This window comes from Jaculus jaculus, chromosome X (genome assembly GCF_020740685.1).
Source record: "Jaculus jaculus isolate mJacJac1 chromosome X, mJacJac1.mat.Y.cur, whole genome shotgun sequence".
Taxonomy (NCBI): Eukaryota; Metazoa; Chordata; class Mammalia; order Rodentia; family Dipodidae; genus Jaculus; species Jaculus jaculus.
Genome location: NC_059125.1, coordinates 119,658,315 through 119,683,898, shown reverse-complemented (window position 1 = coordinate 119,683,898; position 25,584 = coordinate 119,658,315). Strand labels below are relative to the sequence as shown.

General features: G+C 38.3%; 1 protein-coding gene across 7 annotated transcripts in view; it reads left to right on the top strand.

The window, feature by feature from the left end:
- Thoc2 (THO complex 2) overlaps positions 1 to 25,584 on the top strand; it is a 149,242-nt gene that overhangs the window by 86,093 nt on the left and 37,565 nt on the right. For all 7 annotated transcript variants that reach the window (XM_045140072.1, XM_045140071.1, XM_045140069.1 and 4 more), the window contains 10 exons: positions 3,031 to 3,072; positions 3,928 to 4,058; positions 4,145 to 4,246; positions 9,143 to 9,227; positions 9,824 to 9,917; positions 10,532 to 10,612; positions 12,148 to 12,244; positions 16,558 to 16,675; positions 19,707 to 19,886; positions 24,151 to 24,315. In XM_045140072.1, coding sequence (XP_044996007.1) covers positions 3,031 to 3,072; positions 3,928 to 4,058; positions 4,145 to 4,246; positions 9,143 to 9,227; positions 9,824 to 9,917; positions 10,532 to 10,612; positions 12,148 to 12,244; positions 16,558 to 16,675; positions 19,707 to 19,886; positions 24,151 to 24,315 — 1,095 coding nt within the window. The remainder of the gene's footprint in view (positions 1 to 3,030; positions 3,073 to 3,927; positions 4,059 to 4,144; positions 4,247 to 9,142; positions 9,228 to 9,823; positions 9,918 to 10,531; positions 10,613 to 12,147; positions 12,245 to 16,557; positions 16,676 to 19,706; positions 19,887 to 24,150; positions 24,316 to 25,584) is intronic.

Genomic DNA, 25,584 nt, shown 5'->3' with positions numbered 1-25,584 from the left:
CAGATATATATAGAGAGAATGGGTGCGCCAGGGCCTCCAGCCACTGTGAACGAACCTCCAGACATGTGTGCTCCCTTGTGCATCTGGCTAATGTGGGTCCTGGGGAATTGAGCCTCGAACCAGGGTCCTTAGACTTCACAGGCAAGCACTTAACTGTTAAGCCATTTCTCCAGCCCTGTCCCCACAATTTTAACTATGGCCTGGGTTACCTGTGAGATGAAGTCTGGTCTGTTGTCTGACCCCAAAAGAACAGATAAACCATACCTTGGAATGATGTTATCCAGTAGTCTCTTGGCCACAGTTGTGGCAGTCTCATTATTGTTTGGAGAAGCCTCAGTCCATCCTGAAAAGGTGTCTATAAATTACCAGTAAATACTTGTATCCATACAAACCAGGTTTTCTCTCTCTGAAGTCAGTTTCCCAATTTAACTCCTGGTTGGGTTCCTCTTTCCCTGATTCCTGACCGAGAAACTCCACTTTTTGCATTTACCAGGCAGCAGGCATGGCATCGGGCTATGGCTTCCGCCGCCTTTTGTCTCAGGTCTAAAACTTTAAGGTAGGCCTGCCTGAGTAAGTCCTCAATCTTCTGTTGGTCTAGAGGAGTATTCATCAGACTTGGTGCCTTTTTAGGCTTAAAGGAGGGAGTGATGACAGTAGGATTGTCTGCATGATAGGCTACATTTTTGCCATCATTATAATTTTCTTTTATTTTAGAACAGTTTGACATTCTCATTTGACTCATTACAGCACCTGTACACTTTTAAAAATAGACATGTCTCTTCTCTCTTTCTTTTGGTCAGATTTGCTAAGGCTTTATCAATCTTGTTTATCCTTTCAAAGAACCAACTCTTTGTTTCATTGATTCTTTGGATTTTTTTTTTGATTCTATTTCATTAATTTCTGCCTTAATCTTTATTATTTCTTCCCGTCTACTGATTTTTGGTTTGCCTTGTTCTTGTTTTTCCAAGGCTTTAAGGTGAAACATTAGGTTGTTTACTTGAAACCTTTCTAATTTCTTAATAATAGGCATTTAAAGCTATAAATTTCCCACTTAGGACTACCTTTATTGTGACCCAAAGATTTTGGTATGTTGTGTTCTCATTATCATTTGACTCTGAATTTTTTGATTTCCTCCTTGATTTCTTCATTGACCAATTCATCATTTAGTAGTGTATTGTTTAGTTTCCATGATTTTGCGTGTGCTGTATAGCTTTTTTGCTATTGAATTGTAGTTTGATCTAATTGTGATCAGGTAGAGTGCAAGATATTGTTTCAATTTTCCTGTATATTTTAAGATTTGCTGTGTGTCCTAACATATGGTCTGTTTTAAAGAATGGTCCAAGCTGGGTGTGGTGGTGCACAGCTTTAATCCCAGCACTCAGGAGACAGAGGTAGGAGGATCGCCATGAGTTTGAGACCACCCTGAGACTACATAGTGAATTCCAGGTCAGCCTGGGCTATAGTGAGACCCTACCTTGAAAAACTAAAACCAAAAAAAAAAAAAAGATGGTCCACGTGTTGCTGAAAAGAATGTGTATTCTGCAGCATTTGGATGGAATGTCCTATAAATATATCTGTTAGGTCCATTTGTTCTGTGACCTCATTTAATACAAGATACATCTCTGTTTATTTTTGCCAGGATGACCTGTCAATTGATGAGAGTGGGGTGTTGAAGTCACCCACTACAACTGTGTTTGTTGATATCTGTGACCTTAGTTCTAATAGTGTTTATTGATAAAGTTATGAGCCCCCATGTTAGTTGTATATATATTTAGCATTGTAATGTCCTCCTGTTGGAGTGTTCCTTTAATTAGTACAAAGTGACTTCCTTTATGTTTCCTAAATAATGTTTGACTGAAGTCTACCCTTGTTTTTCAATGAGCACTGTGGTTGTGGTAAATTTAACCATTTAATTTATTTGCTTATTTTGCTTTTTTGTTACTGTGTGTGTGTGTGTGTGTGTGTGTGTGTGTGTGTAGTGCAATGAATGTCAGCATGTCTTTTGAATTGTCATTTTATTTGATAGAGAATGATCGAATATGTTCACAAGGACCTCTTTCTAACCACTGCAAATGAAACCTAGACACATGTGCCTCCTTATGCATCTAGCTTAGGTGGGTTTGGGGGAATTGAGCCTGGGTCCTTAAGTTTCACAGGCAAGCACCTTAACTTCTTTTTTTTTTTAAAGTTTTTTGGTTCATTTTTTATTTATTTATTTGAGAGCGACAGACACAGAGAGAAAGACACATAGAGGGAAAGAGAGAGAATGGGCGCGCCAGGGCTTCCAGCCACTGCAAACGAACTCCAGACGTGTGCGCCCCCTTGTGCATCTGGCTAACGTGGGACCTGGGGAACCGAGCCTCGAACCGGGGTCCTTAGGCTTCACAGGCAAGCGCTTAACCGCTAACCCATCTCTCCAGCCCAAGCACCTTAACTTCTAAGCCATCTCTCCAAACTTGTGACATATATTTGATTTTACTAATTTTGTAGAGGTAATCTGGATATAAGAATGTACATGCATGGTAACTAAACAATTGTGATTGTTACATTTTTTTAAAACTAAATTTAATAATTTATACCTTGATCAGCTTATGTTACTTTGGTTTATAATGAGGCTGAGAAATTGTTACCTCATACAACTGATACATAAAAATTGATAGATGTTACATAGTATTTATAGATATGAAATTTAACAATGTTAATTGATAATTTGAATTTAAAGTATTGTATGTAGAGCTTGAGGGATGGCTTAGCAATTAAGGTACTTCCCTGCAAAGTCAAAAGACCCAGGTATGATTCCCCAGGACCCACGTAAGCCAGATGCACAAGGTGGCGTATGCGTCTAGAATTTGTTTGTAGTGGCTAGAGGCCTTGGTGCGCCCATTCTCTCTCTGAAATAAATTAATGAATAAAATTAAGATGTGTGTAAAAATTATTATTATGTACAATTTACTTTTTACAAATTATAAACTAAATTGAGGCAGCTAACTGCAATTTTTTAACATTTTTATTGCTTTTTTACAATTTTAGTTTCAGTCTGATGGAAGCAAGCAAGAAGATAAAGAGAAAACGGTAAGCAATTAAAATTGGGACTAATGTGTCTAATGTTTGTTTAGATACAACATATTGTATGAAACATATTGTAATTTTTTTTACAGTGAGAAGGCTTTGATCTGTTTAAATAACTATCAGTGTAAATTATATATATATATGTATGTATGTATGTATGTGTGTGTGTATATATATATGTATATATATATATATGTTTACAAGCTTGCTGAATATAGGTTTGGGAGACTCATAAAGTCATTTAAGACCAACATATTCATTTTTTAACATTAATTAACTTGCTGAATAAACATCCCTCATTTCTTTCACTGATTCTGTTTCCTCTCTTTGATGGAATAAAGACAATGACAGATCATATAATTAAATACTGTGTGTTAGAAGATTAAAGAGGCAACAACAGTAATTTCTCTGAGACTATCATGAACTGTAGCAGGCAGATTCAGGTTCACTGAGATGAACTTCGAGCCAGGCACAGTTATGGAGGAAGGGATATTTATTGAAGCCTACAGATGCAGGGGAAGTTCCATAAATGGCAGAAGAAGCTGGTCTGCCTTCACAGGAACAAGCAGAGAGAGAGAGAAGTACAAGCCTAAAGGTCCAAAGCCACAACACATTTCAGGAACTCCAGCTAGGCACACTATGCATATCTTTAGATTGAAATCTGAAACCCACCACCAAACTTTAAGATCCACCCAGCGACACTGCCTCCAGCCAGGTGACTGCAGATGCAAACTACAAACAATAAAAAACTGAATATATTGGGGGCTATCTATTCTATTCAAACCAACACATCAACTGATTTTGAAGGCATGTTAATGTGGGCCTTTTATTGAAATAATTTTCCTGCTTTCTTCTTAGGAAGTTATCCTTAGCTGTTTGCTTAGCATTACTGACCAGGTACTACTTCCATCTCTTTCTTTGATGGACTGCAATGCTTGTATGTCAGAGGAACTTTGGGGAATGTTTAAAACCTTTCCCTATCAGCATAGGTAAACGTATATTCATATTCTTAATTATTGAATTAACCTCTAACTAAGTGTTTAGGTTTTCCTAATTTTTCATCTCATTTTTTAAGATACCGACTATATGGCCAGTGGAAGAATGAAACTTATAATAGTCATCCGCTTTTAGTAAAAGTTAAAGCTCAAACAATAGACAGAGCCAAATATATCATGAAGTAAGTTCACATTTATTTCACTTCATATTAATCTGCATTATGTTTGGATATAGTATACCTTGTTTTAGCTAGCTTATGCCAGAGCCTCAGCTTTAAGAAGGTACAAAAATAGTTGATTGTATACTGTAGAGAGAATGACTGATTTTGGAGGTTTTAGTTCGTTTTAATCACCAAGGTAATGTTTTCATAGTTGTCTAGGAACAAAAGCTAACACATCTCTTTGATGGATCATAGTATGGGATGAGTGTTTTCTTTGTCTTAAAGATAGCCTGCTGTGGCCATTCTTTAACTTGCATAAAGCAGTTATGTTTTGTTCAAGGTAGTCATGAAGCTCTAGGAATTTCCTCCTATGAATGTTGTAATAAGGGTTTTATCTGTTAGGAAGATCAGTGAAATTATGCATAACTGTCTCTTTAGGGAGGCAACTTTTGATGAATTACTGCTTTTCTCATTTATTGACTTTGTAAATCATTATGAGTAATATTAACTATTTGAATCTTAATTTAAAAAATTCTGTATACTTCACATTAGCATTAGTAGTTTAAATACTAGTTTTAAACAAGTGTGTTTATTGTCAGCTTCCATACCCTCTACAAATTCAAATAGCAGTCATAGTTATTCCAGTGAAAAGTCATGTATTCTCTGGTTTAACTTGATTTAATAGTATACAGTGATATGTGCTTCCCCAATGACTGTCTCTGCTCACAGATATATCACATGGTAGGAGAGGATAGATAAGGAATTAATTCATCCAGTTAGGTTTTTCAGGAAGAAAATACTACAGGAAGTAATAGTAGGAGAGGTGATCAGATCTGTTATGTGAGTTTTTGCTTAAAATCTTAATTTTTCAGGCTATAAGATATGGAAATATTACTGTATTTGCTGGATACTCAAATGCTTTTGTAATAATATTTATTATTAAATTATAACAATCCTTTTCATTTACTCTCTATAACCACAGCCTTAGTACTTTTTGTCTGTCTTTCTGGTGACTTTAATTTTTTTTATTTTTTGTTTTTTGTTTTTCTTTTTTTTTAATTTTTATTTTAAATTTTTTTTTGGTTTATTTTTATTTATTTATTTGAGAGCAACAGACAGAGAACGAGGCAGAGAGAGAGAGAGAGAGAGAGAGAGAGAGAGAGAGAGAGAATGGGCGTGCCAGGGCTACCAGCCACTGCAAACGAACTCCAGACGCATGTGCCCCCTTGTGCATCTGGCTAACGTGGGACCTGGGGAAGCGAGCCTCAAACCGGGGTCCTTAGGCTTCACAGGCAAGCGCTTAACCGCTAAGCCATCTCTCCAGCCCTGTTTTTTGTTTTTCAAGGTAGGGTCTTGCTGTAGCCCAGGCTGTCCTGGAATTCACCACGAAGTTTCAGGGTGGCCTCGAACTCATGGTGATTGGTGATTCTCCTACCTCTGCCTCCCAAATGTTGGGATGAAAGGAGTGTGCCAAAACCCCAGGCTGCCTTAATTTTTTAAAAATTTTATATATATTAGAATGGGTCATACTCTTTTAGAGTTTCAGGTCTTTTTTTTTTTTTTTCCTTTGGGTTTTCAAGGTAGTTTCTCACTCTGGCTCAGGGTGACCTGGAATTCACAATGTAGTCTCAGGGTAGCCTCAAACTCATGGTGATCTTACCTCTTCCTCCTGAGTGCTGGGATTAAAGGTATGTACCACCATGCCCGGCTTCAGGTCTTATATTGAGATCCTTAATCCATTTTGAGTTGACTTTTTCTAAAATTAAAACCAATATTATTTTAATTATTTTTTATTTGAGAGTGAAAGAAAGAGGTAGATAGAAAAAGAGAGAGAATGGGCACACCAGTTCCTCTAGCCACTGAAAATGAACTCCAAATGCATGTGACAATTTGTTCATCTGGCTTTATGTGGGTATTGGGGAATTGAACCTGGGTCTTTAGGTTTTCCAGGCAAGCACCTTAACCAATAAGCCATCTCTCCAGCCTTGGAGTTGAGTTTTACGCAGGTTGAGAAAAGTAGGTCCAATTTCATTCATCTACATGTGCTTATCCAATTTCTCCAGTGCCCTTTGTTGAAGATACTGTGTTTTCTCCAGTGTCTATTTTTGGCCCTTTGTCAAAGATGAAGTAGCTGTAACAACCTTAGTTCTCTTCTGTAGAGTGTGATACCTCATATTTTTCTCATTTCAAAATTCTTTGATGACTTGACCATCGTTGGCAGGTCATGCTTTATGGCATGGCACTGTAAGTGATACTCCTTTGGAATCTTTCCCTCGCTACATCCTACTTTCCTGCCAATTCTATTTCTAGATGTACTGAGCCTACTTCAGATCTTATTAAATGTACTCTTGTCTTCTTAGCTATGCTTCCTTTTTGTAATATATTTTATGTATTCATTTATTTGAGAGGCAGATAGAACCAGAGAGTGTGAATATGGGTGCACCAGGGCCTTCTGCCACTGAAAAACTCCAAAAGCATGCACTGCTTTGCATCTGGCTTTATATGGATTTTGGGTATTCCTGAGCCATCTCTCTAGCCTGCATGTAGTTTTTGTTTCCTTTATTTGTACAGTTTTTCCCATACCAGGTCAGCCTGCACTAGAGTGAGACCTTGCCTTGAAAAAGAAAAAAAAGGATGTATGATTGTGGTGTATGAGAGCAGATAGGAACAGTGTAAGTCTTGACAAGGAGCAAAACCACATAAAATAATGTTAGAAATCGAGATAAGTAGTGGTAAAATTTTTTTATTTTTTATTTATTTATTTGAGAACGACAGAGACAGAAAGAATGGGCATGCCAGGGCCTCCAGCTGCTGCAAATGAACTCCAGATGTGTGTGCCCCATTGTGCATCTGGCTAACCTGGGTCCTGGGGAATTGAGCCTCGAACCAGGATCCTTAAGCTTCACAGGCAAGCGCTAAACCGCTAAGCCATCTCTCCAGCCCAGTAGTGGTAAATTTTAAGATGGAAGAGCTGGGGAGTTTGCTCAGCAGTTAAATGAGCTAGCTTGCAAAGCCTGTCAGCTCAGGTTCAGTTCCTTAGCACATATGTAGAGCCAGATGGACAAAGTGGCACCTGTGTGTGAACTTGGTGTGCTGTGTTAAGAGGCCCTAGTGTGCCCATGCTTGTGCCCCCCTTTCACGCTGTCAGATAAGTAAATATAAATAAATGGCAGGTTTCCATATGGATTTTAATAAAAAAGATTGAAAAAATGTTTGAAGCCAGAGCAGAATATAGCCAAAGTTTGAAGCTGTTTTCCTCTGGAGGTTGGAGAAATAAACTGGGCCATGGTGAACTGGAAGGTGGAGTGGGTTTTTTTTAATTTTTGTTTTTATTTATGAGAGAGAGAGGGGGGGGAGAGAGAGAGGGAGGAAGAGGGAGGGAGGGAGGGAGGGAAGGAGGGAGAGAGAGAGAGAGAGAGAGGGGCACAGACAGACAGACAGAGAGAATGACCGTGCTAAGGCCTTTAGCCACTGCAAACAAACTTCAGATGCATGAGCCACCTTGTGTATTTAGCCTGTGTGGGACCTGGAGATTCAAACCTGGGTCTTTTGGTTTCACAGGCAAGCACCTTAACTACTAAGTCATCTTTCCAGCCCCTGGAGTGATTTTATAAGAATGTTCTTTCCTTTCTCTTTTTCTCCCTTTCTCTCTCTCACTCGCTCGCTCTCTCTCTTTTGGTCTTTCAAAAAAAATTCCAGGCTTACCTGGAATTCACTATGTAGTCTCAGGGTGGCCTCAAACTCATGGTGATCTTCCTACATCTGCCTCCTGAAGGCTGGCATTAAAGGCATGTGCCACCACACTTGGCCAGAAGTTTCTTAAGATAATTGTTACTTTGAGAATGGTTTCATTCTTTGAATTATAGATTGAGCTCACAATTTATTTCAATATATTTTGGTTTTGTGGGGCTAAGAATATTTTCATTTTAAAATATTTAGTTAAGCGAGAGAAAAAGGCAAGGGGGTGGAAAATGGGTGCACCAGGGCCTCTATACACTGCAAATGAACTCCTGATGTAAGCACCACCTTATTTATCTGGCTTTATGTGGGTACTGGGGAATCGACCCTGGGTCCTTAGGCTGTGCAGGCAAGTGCCTTATCCACTGATCCATCTCTCCAGCCCCTATTCATTTTACAAAGTTTATTTGCACACTGTAGTTATATTATATTTTGAGTTTCTGTTTTTCTTATGGAATATCTCAGAAAAACTTCAGATTCTGTGTAGTAACTGATTTGAGGTATTGGAGTTTCATTGATATTAAGTTTTAGACCTTTGAGAAAAGTATGCTGAGCCAAAGAAATAAAGGGGAACGACATGACTAAACAAGAGGAGGGGAGAGGTGTCTTGTTTTATGGGGTACAGGGTCCTCAAACCCAGGTTGTTAAGCTTTGCAACCCAATACCTTTAACCACTGAGCCATCTCCCCAATCCCCACCCTACCCCACCCTTTTTAAAAAAATATAAACTGTTTACCTTGAATAGGAAACAGAGAACCTCATGTTAAGGAGTCAGACTATGTAAGAAGGCAAGAGCTGTTTCATTGCATTACCCTGACTTTGATATCTCAGTCCCTGAAATAATAAGTGAGCCTATTAAACTCTAAAATAATAATAATTATTTTTTAAAAATGTTATGTATTTGTAGAGTACATTGGGTTTTATGTTTATTATAGATTAGAGTATTGGTATAAAAGAAATGTTTTTATAAATGTTAACTATAAACTACCTTCTGGGAGACTCTCTAATAGGAATAGTCTTAAATTCTGCCGCGGAGTATATGATAAATGCAGTTGTGGACATAAATCCATTTTGTGTCTGTGGGTGAAAACTGAATAAGTACATGATGTAGCAGAACCCGTCAGCATTATGAGTACTGTTTCTGAAGATGACCTCTGCCTCCTACTTTTCCCTTTATAGGCGTCTAACCAAGGAAAACGTGAAGCCTTCAGGAAGACAAATTGGGAAGTTGAGCCACAGCAATCCAACCATTTTGTTTGATTATGTATGTTTTGAGATTATATTATTTTATGAGAGATTGCTTTTGGTTGTCTTTCAGTCAGCACAAACAGAAAAAGAGATGTTGTTTTGGTAATTTCTGGGGAGAAGGAAACAAATGCCTGACTGCTAAAACAAAACTTCCTATACAATGTATTTACCACATTGATCTGTTTATCTAGTAATGTTTAGTGGTACTATCATTATTAATAGTCCAATATTATTTATGTATCATATTTTAATTTCTATAATCATTACATTTTGGTTTTAGTTTTTAGAACCATTTGAATGGCATTTTATTGGGATTCAATTGTAACACTGTTTCTTTGCTTTTGAGAAAGATTGTAAAACACATTTAATATAGGACCAACCTTCATCATTACAAGATCCAAATTTAGACCCTCTTTAGTGATTTCCTAATTAAAAAATACAGCCTAAGAAAAATATTCTGTAGGGCAATGATTTGTAATGAATTTTATATAAATACAAAATTGATAGGAAACCACTTTATTAATATTATTTATGATTTTGAAAAAAAAGTTGGCATTTATAGAAGTCCTCTTATTTAGGTTATACCATTTATTCTCAGTTGTTTTCTTGCAGATTTTGTCACAAATACAAAAATATGATAACTTAATAACACCTGTAGTAGATTCATTGAAATACCTCACTTCATTGAATTATGATGTCTTGGCCTGTATCCTTTCATGTGAAGCAATACAGAGATTTCACTGTTCTCTCTATCTAAATTGTGAATGAATGATTTTTATTCTAGCTTTCTATTTTTAAATATTTATTAATTTGAAGAAGGAGTGAAAGAGAGAGAGAGTGAATATTGGTGTGCCAGGTCCTCTAGCCACTGCAGAAAAACTCCACATGCATGTGCCACTTTGTACATCTGGCTTTTTGTGGGTACTAGGGAATCAAACCTGCGTCATTTAGGCATTGCAGACAGGCATCTTAACTGCTGAGTCACCTCTCCAGCCCCATTTGAGCTTTCTTTGGTGACCATCTAGGTTTGGTTCAAGTGGATGATCTTTGGCCAGTCAAGAGTATTGAGTAGAAAATTGTGTGTGTGTGCATGTGTGACTTTGAGGGTTTTGTTTTGTCATACATCTTGATATAGGAGGACTCTTACCTTTCTTGCTGAAAGATGGAAACGTGGCTAAAGGAGAATTGATACTAAAATGAGCATATTTGCTAACATTTTGTAATAATTTGATGTACTTTTATTTTTACCTCAAGATGAGGTGTTTCTTTGTTTTACTGTCTTTATTAGAAATGTGGCCATTTTTTCTTAACCTATGAAAGATTGTATTATAGAAGCTTTAGCGAATCCAGAAAAGGAGAGGATGAAACATGATGACACAACCATCTCAAACTGGCTTCAAAGTACGTATTGTCATTTGTACTAGGATGAAATTCCCATTGGTGGTAACTCCCATGTTTTTTTGTTACTTATACTGTGTTTTAAAGAGCTTATTTGTCAAGAGCTCTTGAGGGTATATTGTCCCTCAGCTTGTGCTACAAAGTGTCCCAAGCACTTGGCTGTGTAAGCAGATCATACAGTATTCTTTTAAAAATTTTTTTTGCTGTGATGGGATTTGGGAAGCATTATTTGGGAATTGAGATTCTAATTTGTTAATCCATATTTTTATTTAATTATTTGCAAGCAGGCAGAGAGGTAGTGTGCATTCCAGGGCATCCCACCACTACAAACAAAATGCCTTCTGTGCCACCCTGTGTATGTGGCTTTATGTGGGTACTGGGGATTTGAACCCAGGCCGTCAGGCTTTGCTAGGAAGTACCTTTAACCACCGAACCATCTCTCCAGCCCCCCATTCTTTTTCTAGCCCGACTTTTAGGGGAATTGAAAGGGAACTACTTACTAGATATCTGAATCTTGCAGTAGTTCCCCATTGTCCTATAAAGTCTGACTTTTAATTTTTGTTTTTTTGGTTCTATGTGTTGAATTTAGGGCCTTATACATGCTGTGTAAACGTTCTGCAACTGAGCTATAACCCCTGGTCCTTATTATTTTAGCCTCATCTTTATCCCATTCCTATGCTTTTTACCTCTTCCATGGACCCTTTGCACACTATAATTCCTTTAGTGTGATGACCCTTCATGACCACCCATCACTTCTATCATCTTCATGTTAGAAATCATTTCTTTTGGAAAACTTTCGCCATTTCACAGGTCTGAATTTGGTGTTCCTCTTTTGTACTCCTCTGGAACCTTTTATTCTAGTAGTTTACTTTTCTGAATCCTCTATAGTCTGTAAGCTCCTTAAGAATAGGAATTATGCTCCATGGAATACTTATTTAGCTGCTTAGGAAATGATTGTTAAATAAACAACAGACTGCTTGACTTTAGTAGAATCTCTTCCTCTTGCCCTCACTGGGATTTCTTCTCCTTTTAGGATATGATAAAGGATGATGGGTCTTTTATTTGCTTCTATAGCTAGTAATACTTGACATGTTTCTTTTGTCTTCCACAGCTAGTAGCATGTTTCTAGATAAAAAGAAAGTGTTGGGTTGAGTGTTCTCCCATTTGTTTACTCAGAAATTGCATGATTTTGTATCCTGATTAATTAAGCTGCCCAGGTATGAGTTACTGCTGCACTTCATACTATGTGACCCATTAGAAAGTTATGTGATACATTTCTGCTGAATTTACCTCATCAGTAGGTTTATACCGACCCAAGATGATTGTGCAAGAATTAAATGAATTAATTAATGTCAAGTGCTTGGTTGAAGGCTTGGCATATGCATGGTTAATATAGCCATTGCTATTATAAAATCCCAGTGGCAGCAGCAATATAATTCTTTATGCTTCATTTTGCTTTAGAAACTGATTTAGTTGAAAAAGTATTATTTAACGTGCTTCATATTTTATGAACTGTTTTTCCTTTTAAATTCATATAGGTCTGGCTAGTTTCTGCGGTGCAGTTTTTCGTAAATATCCAATTGATCTTGCTGGGCTTCTTCAATATGTAGCCAATCAGTTAAAGGCAGGCAAAAGGTAATCATAGAAAACTATGGAATAGACATTCAATAATTTAAGCATATATGGTAGTTTTGGAATGTTGAGATTGCTGCCATCTTGAAAGACATGTAGGCTAAACTATCATACTTTATCATTTATTTATATTGGACTGCCTTGTTTTTTTTTTATGTGGGAGAGAGAGAATTGGCATGCCAGGGCCTCCAGCCACTGCAATCAAACTCCAGACACGTATGCTCCCTTGTGTGCATGTGTGACTTTGTGCACTTGTGTCACTGTGTGTATGGCTTATGTGGGGTCTGGAGAGTCAAACATGAGTCCTTAGGCTTTGCAGGCAAGTACCTCAACTGATAAGCCATCTCGTCATCACTGAAATTTTAAATTTTTATAAATACTGTTTAATTATGTAGTCCAGATTCTCACTTAACTTGAGATTCTCATGCCTGAGACTCCCAAACACAGGATTATAGGTATAGAGGTAGATAGAATTCTTTAAGAAAAATTATAACTTTATACGTAGAGATGCTATATGTAACTCATTAGAAAGGCAGTTAACTTTTTTTTGGGGGGGGGGTAAAGTAGGATCTCACTCTAGCCCAGGCTGACCTGGCACTCATTCTGTAGTCCCAGGTTGGCCTTGAACTCACATCAATCATCCTACCTCTGCCTCCCCAGTGTTGGGGTTAAAGGTATTTATCACCACACCCGACTCGGTTAATTTTACTATCAGAACCTTTAAAATTAATTAATTAGCTTATCAAAGAGAAAGAGGCAGACAGAGAATGAGTATAGGCACACCAGGGCCTCCTGTGCTTGCAAGTGAACTCTAGATGCATGTGTTGCTTTGTGCATCTGGCTTTACATGGATACTGGGGAATTAAACCCAAGCTCTCAGGCCTTGTAACCTTTAACCACTGAGACATCTCTCCAACCTTAAACAGATTACTCCCTTTATGACAAAACAATGCATTGTTGATTATACTGCTGGGCAGTAACTGGCCTTTACTATATTGAGCATCTGGTAAGAGGGTTATCTAAGGCAGTATGCAATATAAGGTATAATTAATTTTTGAGTTTGAATTTAGGAATAAATAAGGCTTTTATGTACTTTCTGGATAGTGCCCTATTTGTAAATACTGAGGTTTATTTTATGTTGGGCCAATGCCAGTGCTTAGAAATTGAATTAATTAATATGTCTGTTAAACTTCATCACCAGTAGATTGACTACAATTAAAGAACAGGATATTATTATTGTTATCTGAGTTAGGGTTTCATTGTAGCTCAGGCTAATCTGGAACTCACTATATAATCTTAGGGTGGCCTCGAACTCATGGTGATCCTCCTACCTCTGCCTCCTGAGTGCTGGGATTAAAGACAAGCATCACCATGCCATTTTAGGAAATTATTTTTTAAAAGCTTTCTGATAGAAAGCCCATAAAAATTTACAAGCCCTTTGGTGTTCTAAATAAGAATTAAAGTAATTCTTGTCAATGATTCCTAGTTTGGTTTCTGGATCAAAAGTAAAAAAGTAGACTCAGGGTTTGCCAGCACACCATTTATAAAATGCTCATTTCTATCATTCCTGTACATTTTACTCTCTTCTTTCTACAAGTCATAAAAATGCAGTCTGGTTTTTAATTTATAATTCAATTTGCTTTATTGTGAATATATGACTATTTAATTAAAACATTTAAAAATTAGAAGGCTATACATACACTTGGATCCCAATTTACATAGAACTGTCTGGTTTTGAAAAACTGAATGGAAAGCAAGGCAAATTGAGCAAAGAGCACTTGATAATGTTAGCTTCTATATTGATATGGGTACATTTACCTTTGGAAAAATTATTGAAGAATATTGTAGAGGCTATGAGAGAGAGAGAGAGAGAGAGAGAGAGAGAGAGAGAGAGAGAGAGAGAGAAGAAGAAGAAGAAGAAGAAGAAGAAGAAGAAGAAGGAGGGAGGGAGGGAGTGGGGGTGTCAGGTCTTTTAGCCACTGAATACGAACTCCAGATGCATGTGCCACATTGTGCATCTCACTTACTTGGCCATTCCTCCAGCCCTATTTCTTTTTTTTTTTGTTAAAGTATTTTATTTCTTTGAGAGAGGAAGGAAGGAAGGAAGGCGGGGGAGAAGAAAGAGACAGATAGAAAGGGCCTCCAGCCACTGCAAATAAACTCCAAATACATGCACTGCCTTGTGCATATAGCTTATGTGGGTCCTGAGGAATTGAACCTGAGGAATTATAATGCATACATAGCCACATGTCTGTAATCCCAGAACTCTGGAGCATGAGTTTGAAGCTAGTGTAGGATTATGGTCATACTATGTCATTAATAAATGTGTTTAGAATTATAATCTAAATGTATTGTTTAGGGTTTCAACTTTTTTTCTCAAGTTTGAATCTTACTCTAGCCCAGGCTGACCTGGAATTCACTATGTAGACTCAAGGTGGCCTTGAGAATATGGTGACCCTTCTACCTCTGCCTCCTGAATGCTGGGGTTAAAGGTGTGTACCGCCAGGCCTGACCCCAGACCTATTATTTTAGTTTCAGATGTTACAGCTCGAAATTTCCTTTCCCTTTAGTTTTTCCTTCTTTCCCTCTTTCTCTAAGAATATATGACTATTGCATAGCCTTACTCATTTTTATTTTTTAATATTTATTTATTTGAGACAGAGAGAGAGAGAGAGAAAGAGAATTGGGCATGCCAGGGCCTTTTGCTGCTGCAAGGGAACTCCAGATGTATGAGTCAGTGTGTGCATCTGGTTTTATGTGGGTACTGGGGAATCAGACCCAAGCCTTCAGGCTTTACTACTAAGTGCTTTTAACTGCAGAAATAGCTCTCCTGCCTCTCATTTTTATTAATTAGATTATTTGTAGGGGGTGGGTCTGTCTAAGAAGCCTATTGGCCATCCTGAGTTGGAAGAGAAGAAAAATACTATGAAGGATATGATTGAGGGAATTAATAAAAATGTTGATAGTAGAATTACTAAAGTTGGTAGCTATTGTGGTTGTGTAAGCAAAAGCTCTAGTTTTAGAATATGCAGTCTTAGGAATTTTAGGGGATAAAAGGTATGGTTTAAATAATTTACTCTCTTTTTTTAAAACAAATTGTGAGTACTTATTTCTTTTCATTGTAACAAATACCTGAGAGAAACAACTTAAAAGGAGGGATTTTGTTTTTAACTTCACAGTTTCAGAGGTTTGAGTCTATAGTTAGCTGTTGGTGGTGAGAGAGAATGTCATAGTTGAAGGGTGCAATGCAAGAGAGAGAGGCAAAGCGTACATGAGAATAGGAAGAAAAAGGGGCCTAAGATGAGATGCAGCCTCCAATAATATGTAGCTCTCTTGCCACCCCACAGCCTTTTAAAGTTTCTAGAACTTTCCAATATATTTTTATCCATTTGAGGCCAAGGCCTCAGCTTTTGGGCAACATTTCCTGTTTAAATCATACACAATCAGAACAGATGGTACATATGTATGGATATGTGAATGAGTGCATGTATGTGTGAAGTAGGATAAAAAGAAAAAAAGAAGAGACTGAAAGACTTCAAATGATAAGTAGGAGTGGAACAATAAAAGTAAGGAGCTGGAGCTGGACGTAGTGGCGCACACCTTTAATCCCAGCACTCAGGAGGCAGAGGTAGGAGGATAGCTATGAGTTCAAGGCCATACTGTGACTACATAGTGAATTCCAGGTCAGACTGGGCTAGAGCAAAACCCTACCTTGAAAAACAAAAAGAACAGGGTGCTGGGAATGGGAAGATGGCTCAACCGTTAAAGATGTTTGCTTGCAAAGCCTGCTGGCCCTGGTTCAATTCCCAAATCACTTAAGTAAAACTGGATATATCAGGTGGCATAAGTGTTTGGCATTTGTTTGCAGCAGCAAGAGGTCCTGGTATGCCCCCTTCCCCCTACAGCATTAAAAAATGGAAAATAGATGAATTATGGTTCAAGTACATTGGAGTATGTTTTATACTGTTTTTATTTTTGTATCATATCTGTAAGCTTCAAATTATTTCCAAGTAAAAAAAATCAAAATTAATCTGGGTGTGGTAGTACATGCCTTTAATCCTAATGTTCAGGAGGCTGTGGCAGGAGGATCAATGTTAGTTTGAGTCCATCCCGAGACTACATAGTGAATTACAGATCAGCCTGGACTAGAGTGAAAACAAAAGATAAACATAAAATGTTTTTCAGTGTAGTGCTAGACATGCAGTTTCTTAAAAGCCATGTTAGCTTCTTCCCCATGTATATTAATTATAATCTATTGTTACTTTCATATGAGAATTTTTAGCTTTAGTATGTTCCTTTTTTTTTTTTTGTAATAGTTTTGACCTACTTATATTGAAAGAAGTGGTACAAAAAATGGCAGGAATAGAAATTACAGAAGAAATGACAACCGAACAGCTAGAAGCCATGACTGGTGGGGAGCAGCTAAAAGCTGAGGTAAGAATTATGTTTACCTTGTAAATTTTTTTGACAGCCTCCATACATAAGCACAATATGTGTTGATCATAATCTCCTACTACCCTCCTTTGTCCCCTTCCCATATCTCCCCTCCACTGAATCTTGTATTTCTTTTAATTTTATTTTGTTATTTATTTTTACTGACAACTTCCATAATTACAGACAATAAACCATGGCAATTCCCTCTTCCCCCACTTTCCCCTTTGAAACTCCACTCTCCATCATATCCCTTTCCCCACTCAATCAGTCTCTTTTATTTTGATGTCATCATCTTTTCCTCCTATTATAATGGTCTTCGGTAGGTAGTACCAGGTACTGTGAGGTTATGGATATCCAAGCCATTTTGTGTCTGGAAGAGTGCATTGTAAGGAGTCCTATCCTTCTTTTGGCTCTTATATTTTTTCTGCCACCTCTTCCGCAATGGACCCTGAGCCGTGGAAGGTGTGATGATAGAGATGTTTCAGTGCTGAGCACTCCCGTCACTACTTCTCAGCTTTCTGAGTCATCCCAAGGTTGAATCTCTTATTTATAATTAGTTCCTGGTCATTATTAGCTTTTTAAGGAATGATATTATTGTTACCGAGCAATCAAACTCTATTATGGTAACTGTCATAACTAGTACTGTTTTCAAGAATCAAGTTACTTAGTGTTAACCATAGCTTTAAAATATTAAATGGAAAACCTGAGAAATAAATAATTCAGAATTTTTAGTTTGAGATCTATCTTGTATAGCATTTTGAAATGTTGTGATTTTACTTTCTTGGGATATGAGTGATCCCTTTTGCTAGCATATTGATGCTATCCATTAGTCACTTAGTATTTGCTATGTCGATAGCAAGATGTCTTGGTTATCAAGTTGGCTGTATTACAATATATTGTATTTAAATAACTTTTACTTAGTAATGGTCCATCACCATTTCACATCATCACAGGTGTTTTTTTTTAATCTCATCATATCAATATTGAGTACAGCAGAATAAAATATTTTGAGTGACTATATTCCCATAACTTTTATCAGCTACTATAGTTTTTCTGCTTTTTTAAAAATTTGTCATTAATCTCTTACTGTGCCTAATTGAACTTTATCATAGGTATGTATGTCTAGGAGAACTACAGTCTATATAGAGTTTGGTTCTATCTGCATTTTCAAGTTTCCACTGGGAATTTTGGAACATGTCTCCACAGATAAGGTGACACTACTCTATTTGTGGCCATAGTAAAGAATCTAAAAAAGTGTTTTTGTAAGTTCATACAATCTACTGTCAGTCATACATATCCTCATCTCACAACCCCTTCTATCTTCCTTTCAAAAACTGAGATACAGCCGGTTGTGGTGGCACATGCCTTTAATCCCAGCACTGAGGAGGGAGAGGTAGGAGGATTGCCATGAGTTCGAGGCCACCCTGAGACTACATAGTGAATTCCAGGTCAGCCTGAACCAGAGTGAGACCCTACCTCAAAAAACAAAAAAAAACAAAACAAAAGAAACAAACAAAACTTGAGATGTACTAGTAAAAGCATCTGTTTTAAAAAAAAATTGAAAATACAAAATGCAGTAGCTCATATTCACATTGGAAAGACATGCTGGGCCTTCTGTGTTCCTTGAGGTTCTCAGTGGAATAAATCCTAACATAGTCTATTAAGTCTCTTCCCTTAATCTAAAGAATCGTTTATGAGTTTTCAAGATAAAGAATGGAAACTGAATACAGTTTACAGTTATCTTTTGTCAGAGTATAGTCAATTATAATGTCATTAAAATAAGTTTGTGAAGAAGGAATATAAGATAGAGAAATGTTTTGTTGTATTTGAAGTTTTCAAGACAGGGTCTCATGTAGCCCATTCTGGCTTCGAACTTGTTATGTAGCCAAAGATGACTTTGAACTCCTAATTTTCCTGGCTCCATAAGTAGTGGTGTTGGGATTCAAAGTTGAACTTTTAACCTCTTTGACCCCTCCATTGCTGGCATGATACAAATCCCTAGCAGTAGATATTTCACTGATGTTATATATGCTGTCTCCATATATTCTTCTGTTTTGTTTTGAAGCTGACATGTCAGCTGCCTAATCAGTAAGGCTACAACCATAGTCAGTATTGGCATCTCTACCCCTCTCTGCTCTTTCCCTACATAGAATAAGTTTAGCACTCTCCTTTATGTTGAAACTCCTTTGATGATTAGCCTTTATAAACAATCCCCCTTCTTTAATGTCCTTAATTAGTCACCTACCCCTTGAATTTTTAAAAAATACTTTTATATATTTGAGAGAGATAGAGAAAGGAGAAAGGCAGAAAGATAGAGTGAGTGTGAGTGTATGGACATGCCAGTGCCTCCTGCCACATGTGCCACATTGTGCATCTGCCTTTATGTAGGTATTGTGGAATCAAACCCAGGCCATCAGCCTTTGAAAGCAAACACCTTTAGCCACTCACTGGTCATCTCCCAGCCTCCTGCTTAAATCTTTTACCTAACCTTGACAACAAGCTTTTCCTAATCAAAGACAAGCCCCCCTTTCAGTTGTGCACATTTCTAGGCAAAGTTTACCCTGTGGAGTTATTCAATTATGAACTCTGCCTGAGATAGTGGATTCAAAAAAAATATTATTCAGGGAGTGATGGGGAGAAAGAGGCGGATAGAGAAAAAGAATGGGTGCAGCACCAAGGCCTCTAGCCACTGCAAATAAACTTTAGATGCATGTACCACCTTGTACATCTGGCTTATGTGAGTTCTGAGGAATCGAACCTGGGTCCTTTTGCTTTGCAGGCAAACACCTTAACCTCTAAGCCATCTCTCCAGCATTGAGATTGTGTTTTTGCATCGCTGTCCAGGATCAATGCTAGGCCTTTTTCTTTTTCTACATGGTGGGGTTACAGACATATGCTACCATTCATTCATTGCCTAAAAATGTTGTATAGACTGTAATTCACCTTCCTTCTGTGTCTTCTTCTTTTTTTGTAATTGGACAGTAGGTCTGCATTCCCATGCCACAGTAAATGTGCATCTTCTCTTCTGTAGGGTGGTTATTTTGGCCAGATCAGAAACACTAAGAAGTCTTCCCAGAGATTAAAAGATGCCCTGCTGGACCATGATCTTGCTCTTCCTCTCTGTTTGCTTATGGCTCAGCAAAGGAATGGGGTTGTCTTCCAGGAAGGTGGGGAGAAACATTTGAAACTTGTGGGAAAACTCTATGACCAGGTAAGTTAAAATAGCTTTTGTGTTGAGGTAGATTTAAAAATATATATATAATAAAACGAGAGACTTAAAAAAATCTCATTGCTTTGCATATGAGTATGAAACACCTCAAGTGTCAAACACTGCTTCTGGAAATAGAGCCTCTATTTCTATTCATGTTATGTTAAAAGATGGGTGTAGGAGATGTTTCATACAATTTGTCACTTAATCATTCTATCCTCTTAATTCCAGGCTGACTGGGAATTCACTATGTAGTCTTGGGTTGGCCTTTAAATCATGGTGATCAACCTACCTCTGCCTCTTGAGTGCTGGGATTTAAGGTGTGTGCCAGCATGCCTAGCTCTGTTTTTGGTTTTTGAGGTAGGCTCTCACTGTAGAACAGGCTGACCTGGAATTCACTATGTAGTCTCAGGGTGGCCTCAAACTCATGGTGATCCTCCTGCCTCTGCTTCCCCAGTGCTGGGATAAAAGGGATGTGTCACCATTCCTGGCTTTCTTTCTTTCTTTGTTGTTTTTCCTGAGGTAGCATCTCACTCTAATCCAGGCTGACTTGGAATTCACTGTGTAGTCTCAGGGTGGCCTTGAATTCATAGCAATCCACCTACTTCTGCCTCCTGAGTGCTGGGATTAAAAACATGCACCACCATTCCCAGCTTATTTATTTATTTATTTATTTATTTATTTATTTATTTATTTATTTTTATTGACAAATTCTATAATTGTAACCATATCCCATGGTAATTCCCTCCTTCCCCCCACTTTTCACTTTGAAACTCCACTCTCCATCATAGCTCCCCAGTAATCCATCTCTCTTTTATTTTGATATCATGATCTTTTCCTTCTATTATGATGGTCTTGTGTAGGTAGTGTCAGGTACTGTGAGGTCATGGATATCCAGGCCATTTTGTGCCTGGAGGAGCACACTGTAAGGAGTCTTACCCGCCTTTGGCTCTTACATTCTTTCGGTCACCTCTACTGCAATGGACCCTGAGCCTTGGAAGGTGTGACAGACATATTTTAGTGCTGAGCACTCCTCTGTCATATCTTCTCAGCACCATGGTGCCTTCTGAGTCATCCCAAGGTCACTGCCATCTGAAAAGAAAAGGTTCTCTAACCAAAAGTGAGAGTAGCATTAATATATGAGTATGGACATTAAGAGAAGTGCTTACTAGGCAGTTTGGTGAGCATAGTATATACATTTAGCCAGACAGCAGCAGACTTCACACCCTTAGGGCTCATGACTACCCCTGTTGTAGGTTTTCAGTATCAGGGATGTATTCCCTCCCATGGAGCAGGCCTCCAGTCCAATTAGAGGGTGGTTGGTTTTCCCCATAACAGATGTGCTTCTATTGCACCTGTGGGCTCATTTGGCCTGGCTGGCCAAATAGAAGGCTTGCAGTGTCCACTATAAATCACTGTATTGTTTAGACATCAGGAACATGGTGGGATAGGAAGTTCTATCCTGTATACCTTCATAGAAAAAGTGATATAAAACGTTCACATACAAAAGTCCCTCTATGAGATACCTAGATTCCATGTGATAGATAATAGCACCTGGGTGTAGTATAGAAATGAGAAATGATATCCTAAGAAAGATAGGAAGGATAATTTCACTCTATCCAAGTTTGTCTCTCCATAGCACATGCAACACAGGGCTAAGAGGGCCTCTCTACCCTATAGCTCTGCTGGGGCAAAAGAAAGTAAATTGAACAATGAATTTTGGCATAAATTGAAGTTATTTTTTTCCCCAATGTAGTGTCTCATTCCAGCCCCAGTTGACCTGTAATTCACTATGTAGTCTCAGGGTGGCCTCGAACTCATGGTGATCCTCCTACCTCAGCCCCCAAGTGCTGGGATTAAAGGCATGTGCCACTATGCCTGGCTTAAATTGAAGTTCTAAGCAAGCCTCAGTGGTCTTTGGTGACATGATGGCACTCACAAACCTGTTTCAGTTCTACATCATGTTGGTTTCCACAATGACAGATGTGCTACTGTTGCACCTATTGGCTCATTTGGCCTGGCTGGCCAAATATAAGGCTTGCAGTGTTTACTGTTGGGGATTTTCACTGGTGATTTTTCAGTGTGACTTTTGCTTGCATTCTGTCAGCTGTTCTAGAAGGAGGAGGTTTTCAGCTCAGTTCCAGCAGGGTTTCTCAGTGGCTTTACAGCTTAAGTATGTGGAGTCTTCAGCAATAGGGTTTTATCATCTCTTCCTGTTGGGAACCAAGGGCCTCAGCAATGGCCTGTAATGTTTTGGGGGCGTCAGGGACCTCCCTGGCTGACAACTCACTGGAAGATATCCCATCCCTGGCACTGAAAATTTTCTAGTAACAATGTATGGCTTCTGAGTGTTCCATTGTCCAAAATGTGACTTATTTATAATGTCTTAGATTTTGATTAGCCCTCCCTCTGCCTTTCCAAACTCAGTCTCTTCACCTGACCTCACTTAGGCCTTTTCACCCCCATTAATCTGTTCTTCTACTTACATATATACAATACCATCCTATTAAGTCCCCCTCCCTCCCTTTCCATTCCCTTTATATCTCCTTTCTAGCTTACTGGCCTATGCTACTGAGTTTTCTTCCTACTCACACAGGTCCAATCATTTGTAGCTAGGATCCACATATAAGAGAGAACATGCAACGTTTGGTTTTCTGAACTTTTTTTATTATAAAAATATATATGTAGTTTTTTCTTTTCTTTTTTTTGCCTCCAGCTGTTGCAAATGGACTCCAGATGTGTGCAACCCCTTGTGCATCTGGCTTTTTGGGTCCTGGGTAATCGAACCTGGGTCCTTTGCCTTTATAGGCAAGCGTTTTAACCACTAAGCCATCTCTCCAGCACCTAAAAAATATTTCTGGCTGGATGTGATAGTGCACGCCTTTACTCCCAGCACTTGGGAGGTAGGAGGATTGCTGTTAGTTTGAGGCCATCCTGAGGCTACAAAGTGAATTCCAGGTCAGCCTGAGCTAGAGTGAGACCCTACCTCGAGGAAAAAAATAGATAACTATATATATCCTTCTGACTAATATAAATCCGTGAAAGCCTTGGATTTATTTTAAGTTTTTTTGTAAAGTTTCAATTGATACCTAGTAATTTTCTGTGTATGGGGCATATTGGGATAATTCAGTTCATCCCTAAAATATACAAATGATCAATTAATTAAATAGCATTTCTGTCTCCTTAAAGATTTACTATTTCTTTGTGCTGGGAAACCTTGGAACTTCTCTGTTCTAGCTCTTTGTAAAATACATTAACAAAGCCAAGGTGTGGTGGCACACCTTTAATTCCCTCACTTGGGAGGCAAAGGTAGGAAGGAGGATTGCGGAGTTTAAAGCCACCCTGGGACTACAGAGTGAGTTCCAGGTCAGCGTTGACTAGAGTCGGACCCTACCTCAAACAACAATAACAAAAAACCAAAATGATGTAAGCCTAGTGTGTCAGCCTACAGTGTGCTATATATCACTAGAATTTCTCCTGTGTGACTATATTTTGGTACTGGAAATCTAACCTCTCAGTTCTCAGTCCCAGGAACCCTTCTACCTTCGAGTACTCACTATTGTACTCTATTTGATGATGTGAGTTTTTTTAAGCTTGTATATATTTGTGAAAACGTGATAATTGCCTTTTTTGCAGGTCAGCTTTTTGAGGTAGGGTCTCACTGTAGCCCAGGGTGGCCTTGAACTCATGGCAGTCCTCTTATCTCTGCCTCCTGAGAGCTGGCATTAAAGGTGTGCTCCATAACACCTGGCTGCCTTTTTTTTTTTCCCAGTTAGAGTCTTGCTGTATTCCAGACTTACCTGGGATTCACTATGTAGTCTCAGGCTGGCCTTAGAACTCATGACTATCCTTCTATCTCAGCCTCCCAAGTGCTGGGATTAAAGGCATGCACTACCACAGTTGGCTCAATAATTGTATTTCTGTGTTTGATTTACTTTAATGAAGAAAATGTCCTCCTTTTCCTTCCATGTTGCCACAATAAAAGTTGGATTCTTAGCTGGGCATGGTGGTGTACACCTTTAATCCTAGCACACAGGAGACAGAGGTAGGAGGATTGCTGTGAATTCAAGGCCACCCTGAGACTACATAGTGAATTCCAGGTCAGCCTGGGCTAGAATGAGACCCTACCTCGAAAAACCAAAAAAAGAAAAAAAAAGTTGGATTATTGTTAATCAAAATACTGTTAAAATGAGATGACTTTGAAAAGGTTAATGCTTGTTTTATAAAATATTAACATCTGTGTTTTTTTGTCTTGTTTTACATTTAGTGTCATGATACTCTAGTACAATTTGGTGGTTTTTTAGCATCAAACCTAAGCACAGAAGATTATATAAAGCGAGTGCCTTCTATTGATGTGCTTTGTAATGAATTTCACACACCTCATGATGCAGCATTTTTTCTGTCCAGGCCAATGTATGCACACCATATTTCAGTAAGTACAAGTGTCTTTGGTTCCTTTTAAAAATGATGCCAGGCTAGGTGTGGTGGTGTACACCTTTAATCCCAGCATTTTAGTTTGACAAATACAGAAAATATCTTTTGGAGAGTTACTCTCATTGTTGATTTCATGTCTGAGCAGTGTCAGTGAAGTAAATGTCCCATTTACAAACAATCATCCTTAACTGCTGAGCCATCTCTCTGGCCCCTGAAATGCCCTATTTAAATATGGGTCTTATTGGTTCTGAAGTGTTGTTTTTACTACTATACCAGCTGTCTAGATTGCTATCTTATTATAGATGGTCTCAAACTGTAGTTCTCAACCATAATGTGGATGAGAATGAGCTTCAATAGATCTTGAACACTTAGTCCTTTGGCCACAAATTGTATTTCAGTATTGTGAAGAGTGGAAAGGTTGAGACTTTTTGCTTTCTTTTTGAATGTGTTTGATAAGCACTGATTCTCATATCTGGGTACCGCCCTCTTAGAAGGAGAGCTGTTAATTACAGGGTGTTCATGTTATTTCATGGACAATATTCCTGTCTAATGATTGACTGCTATTACCCATAATCTCTAGAAATACTTTAACAACCCTCTCACCTCATGTTAGTTCCTTTTCTTATTGCTGTGACCAAATCGCTCTTAAGAAGTAGGAAGGGTTCATTTTGGCTTAGAGTTTGAGGCTACATTCCACTGTGGTGGTGAAGGCCTAGGAGCAGGAGGTTCAGGGAGCTGATCACTCACATTCAGTCCAGTGAGGAAGCAGAGAGCAAAGAGTGGTACTGCTCAACTCTTCCTCATTTTTATCCAGTGTGGTGTCCCTAATCCATGGGACAGTGGTACCCATATTCTGGCTCTTTAAACACCCTCACAGATATTCCCAGAGATTTGTTTCCATGGTGATTCCCAGTCTTGCCAAGTTGGCAACCAGAGAATAGCCAGCACTCCTCAAAATTCTTGCTTTCTAGGAAGGGTGTGGCCATGGTTCTTGTTTTCCTACTTGCACGAAACCATTTAGAATAAAATCTGCCGGAAAAATAGATTGGAAACTTTCCAAAGCCAACCTAGTAGTGTCTATGGAAATGAAATTTAAGTAAAGAGGTGTGAGGGCAAGGTCTCTCTTATCTTACACTTGAATAGTAAACCTGCAAAGCAGCGATCTCAAAGGTAAACTTTCCTTTCCTTTCCCCTCAGGACCACAGTTAGTTCATAGAGTTCCAATATATTCTCCATTTTTCTTTTGGTTTAGATTCTAGCCTTTGTG